Below are 6000 nucleotides of genomic sequence, written 5' to 3'. Positions count from 1 at the left end.
CTTTTCCCCACCCCTTGGCCCAGCCCCCCTCCCGCCTCCCAGCTTTAACCCCTCCTGAACCAACACCCCAACTTCCTTCTTCCAGGGCCCCTCAAAACTCTTTTGTGCCCAAGTCAGGGGACAGAGTAAGACTCCTGGGTTGCCCCCCATTGCCTCTCCCCACCCACACAGAGGGTACAGAAGTTACAGGTGTGAGGTGTCAGTGCCCAGAAGAGCCAGTCTGGACTCAGAGCTGGGAGGATAGGGAAAAGGCTGATGCCTGGGCCTACAGGGGAGGGGGGCCGGGACCAGGGGCAGCTTCTTCGTGACTCAGCAATGGATTCCAACTTTGGGACAGTTAAATTTAGCCCCTGGGCCTGCTGTATTACCCCCCACCCCCCTTTGGCAGAAGGTAGACGATCGGGAGGGAGCTTGCTCAGCCGCCAGGGCCAGGGGTGACCTGCTGGCCAGAGCCTGGGGGAGGCAGTGTGGTGGATCCAGGCCCTCCTCAAGCAAGAGACCCCAAAATAGCTCCTTGGCCACAGGCCGGGGCAGCCACATTCCTGCCTGGGCTAGGATTAGAGACAGAAACATTTTGGGGTTGAGGGCGGAGCTGCCTGGACAGCCAGCCAGGAGACATGTTAGTTTCTTTCTAGGGTGACCAGTCCTCTGGGGAGGAAACCAATGGCCTCCAGCTGGCACTAGACAGCCAGTCACAAAGGGCCAGGGGCAGCAAGCTGCAAAGGCAAGTCCAGAGGCAGTGCAGTGCAGATCAATCCCCAGCATCCTCCTCTGCCCCAAGGAGAGCATGCCTGGAGAGTCCTGATGCTTAAGACAAGTTTCAAACACCTCCAAGGACCTAGTAGGAAGGCCATCTCAGCCTGTTGACTCTGGGGTCAGAGTCATCTTCCAGAGGGTTCTCTGATCAGGGCTCAGGGATGGGGAGGCAGCTGAGATTGGGCTTCCTTTGGTCAGAGCACAGCCCAGAGCTGTGCAACCCTGGAAATATTGCAACCCCCACCCCACCCTGCCCCAGGGAATGGAGACACCGTGCAAACAAGGACTTTAGTATAAATAAGAGGGCTAAGGGGACAAGGAGGGCCCTGGGGGCGTCCATAATTTAACACTTTCAAAAGCACAGACCATAGCAAGGGGTGGGGTTCAGGCTGGAGGGGGAGCCCCTGCCCTGCCCTCTCACCCAAGGGGTGCTGTGGAGCTGGGCTGTTGTGGGCTAAGTCTCTCCCAGGAGTGAACAGTCACATGCTGGGACTGGGACGGTTAACACTGATGTTTCAGAGGACAGAGTCAAGGCCACACAGGCCACTACATCCCCATGGCTGGGCCAACCTAGGGGACCCCCAGTATTTGTGCAGGGTGGGGGCTTGAAGGAGTCCTTCCGTCATGATTAGTCTTGTTAATACAGTGATTCTTGAGGTCAGCAGGGAGGGTTATGGCTAGGAGGCCAGGGACATGGGACATCCACGTTTCACACCACAGTGCCACTGGGGGAGCTGCCTGGTTGGGAGGAGATGCCCTGGGGAGGACAAGAGGAGAAAGCTGGATTAGACAGCACCCAGGCTTCCGCCAGCCAGCGCTTGGAAAAGGAGCCACCCGCAGGCCTAGAGCTGCTGCCCGGCTGGGAACAAACAGCTCAGCAGCCTTCCCTGACCCAGGGCAGCCTTTTATAGGAATTAATGGCCCCAGGCGACCTGGACAGACAGGGAGGAGAGTGGAGAAGAAAGAAACCGGGTCCGCTTGCAGCTTGGGGGTTGTCCTACCTCTACCACTGACTTGCTGGGTGACCTGGGCCAACTTGCTTCCCCTGCCTGGGTCTCGGTCTCCTCGTCTGTGAACTAGGGAGATAGAGGGCATCTTTGAGAACTCAGTCAACTCCCCCAGCCCTGCGATCCTGACAGTTGCCCTGCAGCTGCCCTCCCTGCGTTCCAAGGCTCCTGGACTCTGAACCTTCCAAAACAAGGATCTGAAGGAGCGAGGGCAGAGTGGGGTCCGAGACACTGAGACCACACCCTAAAGGACAAACAGCCCAGCCCCAGCCCAACCAGGCAACAGGCCCACACCTCACCGACTGCAAGCACAGCCAGCACATAGCCCATCTGAGAAACAGTGACTGGGACCACACAGCAGCAAGAAGAAGTGCAGGCCTGGATCCTGACTAATTCCCATCCAGGCCTTCAGCAGCTGGCTCAGAAACAGAGTATCTAAGAGGCAGGCCAAAGACAGGCCAAAAGTGGGCCCTCAGCTCAATCACATCCCTAGACCTAAATAAAGTTTCACCATTTAAAACACAGATTTCCCGGGGCTGGGGATTTAGCTCAGTGGTAGAGCGCTTACCTAGGAAGCGCAAGGCCCTGGGTTCGGTCCCCAGCTCCGAAAAAAAAAGAATCAAAAAAAAAAAAAAAAAAAAAAAAAAAAAAACACAGATTTCCCATAAAAAGTGGTCCTGCCTTGAGTACTAAGGGTGAACCCCAGGGGCCATCAGAGGTCTTAGAGATAGTCCCCACCTTTCTGTCTCCTATACCTGACCTCTCTCTGACCAATACCTGGCATCTGGGAGGCCCATCATTCAGAAAGGCAGGGACAGAACTGGTGCCCCAGCGTGGGCAGGCGGGGACTCACCGCCTTGCCGGGCCGGGCCCAGGTGCAGACGAGGCCCTCTTGGCAGGCAGTGATGATGCAGTCCTCCAGGAACAGAAGCACGGTGAGGCGCTCCTGAGCGATCTTCTTGCACACCAGAGGCTCCAGCAGTGGGACCTCATGGATTCGAGGGCACAGGGCTGTGCCCAGCACCTTGGCTGGGTCCAAGCGGCTGCGGGGGGCAGGGCCATTGAGCTTGTCATTGCTGCTATTGCCCCCACTGCCCCCACGGCTGATGTTCCCCAGGCTGTGGTAGCGCTTGTGTTCCTTCTCAGCCCCCCGGTCCCGCCGCTCCTGCAGGGTCAGTGTGGCAAAGCGGCCAATGCTGAATGGTACGCCAGGCTCCATCGATACGCTAGGCCCGCCAGCCTTGCCACCACCAGCTGGGTGTGGGAGGCTGTTGGACCGTGACAGGGAGCGGGGCAGGGGGCCTGCACCTGTCTCTCCGGCCCGAGAACCTCCAGAGGCTGGTGGGGTGGCACCAGGTGTACCTGGAAGGGTGCGGGTGCGGGCCAGAGGCGGGTGAGGGGAGAGCACGTCTTCTGTGAGGTCCCACAGGCAGAACTGTGTGTCCTGGCCAGCTGAGCCAAAGCGGTAAGTGACGGAGCCAGCCTTGGGCAGTGGGGACACTGGAGCTCCTGTATCTGAGCTGGTGGCCTCAGGCTCCTCCTCTTCACCACTGGGGTCTCCATCACCACTGGCTGAGGCTGTCTCCTCTGCTCGAGTGGTGTACGGATCAAAGGCTACAGCATTGACCCAGGACTTGTGGCCATGGCCTCGAGCCACCACACGACCCTCCGTGAAGGACCACACAGTGACCAAGTCATCTTCCCCTCCTGTCACCACATAGCGGCCATCAGGGCTCCAGCACACACACAGCAGACCCCCAAAGTAGCTCTTCATGAGCCCACGAAGAAGCATGCTGTCAAAGTGGAAGACACGCAGGCAGCCATCCTGGCTGACACAGGCTAGGTGTCGGCCATCAGGTGAGAATGCAAACTCGTTGAGGGGCCCCTCACCCACTGCCCACTTGGCTAGTGGATTTCGGGGTGCCTTGCTTTTGGCTGCATAGACAGCAAAGCCCTCACCCTGTTTCAGCAGACTATACTGGGGTGGGGTGGAGGCGCAGGGGTGGCTGACATTGTAGAGGTACAGGTGGCCACTGGCGTGAGAAGCAAGGAACAGACTCTCTGACTCAGGCAGCCACTTCAAATATGTCACCTTGGTCTTGTCAATCAGCCGCTGCAAAGGGAACGACAGGGTAGGGTTGGGAAGTGGTGAGTACTCCTGACAGGCCACATCTTAGCCTGGACTCCAGCTCTCCACTGACTGGGACAGTTGGCAGGAGACACAGGGACACCGGGAAGAAGGGACGCCACAAAAGAGCTCCGTGGAGCCTCCCCTCTCCTCTACACACTTAACTGTGGCTCTGTCTTCAACTCCACAACACCAGAGAAAAGGTCCCCATCACTAGTTTGGCCCCAGCAGCTGAACAGCATCCAAAGGACATGCCCGAGCACTGTCCCCACACAAACTGAGGGCAGCCTCACCCTTCCAGATGCACAGGTCAAATCCCTCCAAGCATCTCTCCTCTACCCACAGTCAAGTCTCATCTTCCAACAAAAGCCATGGGTTTCCAAAGCAAAGTGCACCCAGAACCCAGTCACCACCCACAGTGCCTCACTGCTGGCCTCAGACACCCACAGCTGTCTCCTCGGTGGTCAGAGTTGGAAATTAGAGTCAGCCCCTAGCACTGCCCTGCCTGAAGCTTGAGGCAGCCACTATGATGACCCAACTTCTCTCCTGGGACCAAGCTGCTTCCTGCTCAGAGTTGATAAAGCCACCAGGCCTCCAATCGTCCTATGTGGGAGCCAGGTGTGCCAATCCACTCCTCAGCTACAATCCTTCCTACAGCTTCCAGGACAACCCGAGCCAGCACCCTGTTCCTTCTCAGAACACATCTTCTGTCTTCTCTCCCTCAACTGCTACCCTAGCAACACAGCCCAATGGCTGTCCTGTTTGGGGGAGTTTATCTAAGCTGTTCCTTCTAGCCTGTAGCCCAGACAGACCTTGAACTTTTGATTCTCCTGCCTCAGCCTCCCAAATATTTGCGATAACAGACCAGTGCTTTGAGGCCCAGCCCTTTCTCTCTACTTGAATGCCCTTCCCTGGAGGTTTCTTTCCCTCCTTCCAGCTTCACTTCAAATGCCAGCCCCTGGCTGACAGGGCTGCACACAGGACACCTGATGAATCTCTGTGACCTGTTGCCCAGCCTGAGAGTGGCAGGGGCAGGCCTTCTGTCTGTTGCTGAGCTATCACTGGATAGAGACTTGCACAGGAGGGACCACTGTGCTGTGAACGGGCATGTGAGTCTCTAATGCACCCATTGCTCTGCTGCTTCACGCCCTTCAGCCACTTGCTTATTCTGAGAACATTTGTGGCTCACCTCCCCTGGACCAGAGTCAGTATGACAGAGCACAAGGCCCTCCCTGCTGCTTCTAAGGTCTCCGGGCTCCTTTGAAGCCAGGCTAGCCCAACCAAGCAGTCCTTGTGAATAAGAGGACACAAATCCTAAGAAAACTAAGGCTCAGACAACACACTTTTCCAAAACCACACAGTAAGTCAGTAATATAGGAGGAACTAGAATCCAAAGCCCAAAGAGCCCAGAATTTGAAACTAGAGAGAATATCAAAACATCCCAAGTGACTATGAGCCTCAGTCTTCTAATCTGTGAGATGGGCACCATATTTTCTTATGCATCAGAAGATAAGAACCCAAGCAGTAAAGCATTCTTTCAGCATAGGGCTGGCTCAGCAGAAAACTGATAGATTGTACACACAATGGTGACATCAATGGCTGTCATGGCTGTCAGTCATTCGTTCCTCTCCCCTTCATCCTGCCCCTCTCAAGCCTACTCTATTTCCAGGCAGTTTAGTGCAGGATAGATAATGAGAAAGGAACAGTTCAAGTCCTCAATCACCTCTTCATTGAATAGCTTGCTGGTGTCTTTCTTGATGAGGTCCAGATACTGCACCTGGCCGGCAGAGAAGCCCACCAGCAGGGAAATGGTCTCTGTGGCAGCTGTGAACTGGTTGAAGTCGTGGCAGGTGGGCTGGGTCCCCTTGTAGATCCTCTTGTCGATGGGCTTGTTGAGATCAATGGACTTGAACCATGGGAGAAGACGAGTTAATGGGTTAGAGCGGGGAGAGGAAGGAAGAGGGAGCTGAGGTCAGGGAAAACCACCAAGAGGAAGCAGGGTTAACCTCGAGGGAAGTGGGGAGGTGGGTGGGGAGGAACAGGCAACCACAGGCTGGGAGGGGATTCCTCTCAACCCAGAAGGACAGCACACACATGCTCACATGCACA

At 56.2% G+C, this 6000-nt stretch overlaps 1 protein-coding gene across 4 annotated transcripts in view; it reads right to left on the bottom strand.

The window, feature by feature from the left end:
* Window positions 1-1030: 1030 nt before the first annotated feature.
* Window positions 1031-6000, bottom strand: part of Dmwd (DM1 locus, WD repeat containing) — a 6789-nt gene continuing 1819 nt past the window's right edge. The window contains exons 2-6 of one of the 4 annotated variants that reach the window (XM_017589997.3): window positions 5615-5797; window positions 3126-3876; window positions 2617-2806; window positions 1758-1832; window positions 1389-1513 (exon numbers count right to left, since the gene is read on the bottom strand). In XM_017589997.3, coding sequence (XP_017445486.1) covers window positions 1760-1832; window positions 2617-2806; window positions 3126-3876; window positions 5615-5797 — 1197 coding nt within the window. In that variant the 3' untranslated portion in view covers window positions 1389-1513; window positions 1758-1759. Of the gene's footprint in view, window positions 1514-1757; window positions 1833-2616; window positions 3877-5614; window positions 5798-6000 lie in introns of all 4 variants that reach the window. The other 3 variants (XM_017589996.2, NM_001401247.1, XM_008759039.3) reach the window with 3 other exon arrangements.

Source organism: Rattus norvegicus, chromosome 1, assembly GCF_036323735.1.
Source record: "Rattus norvegicus strain BN/NHsdMcwi chromosome 1, GRCr8, whole genome shotgun sequence".
In the NCBI taxonomy this organism is placed as follows: Eukaryota; Metazoa; Chordata; class Mammalia; order Rodentia; family Muridae; genus Rattus; species Rattus norvegicus.
This window is presented reverse-complemented; position numbering and strand designations above follow the sequence as displayed.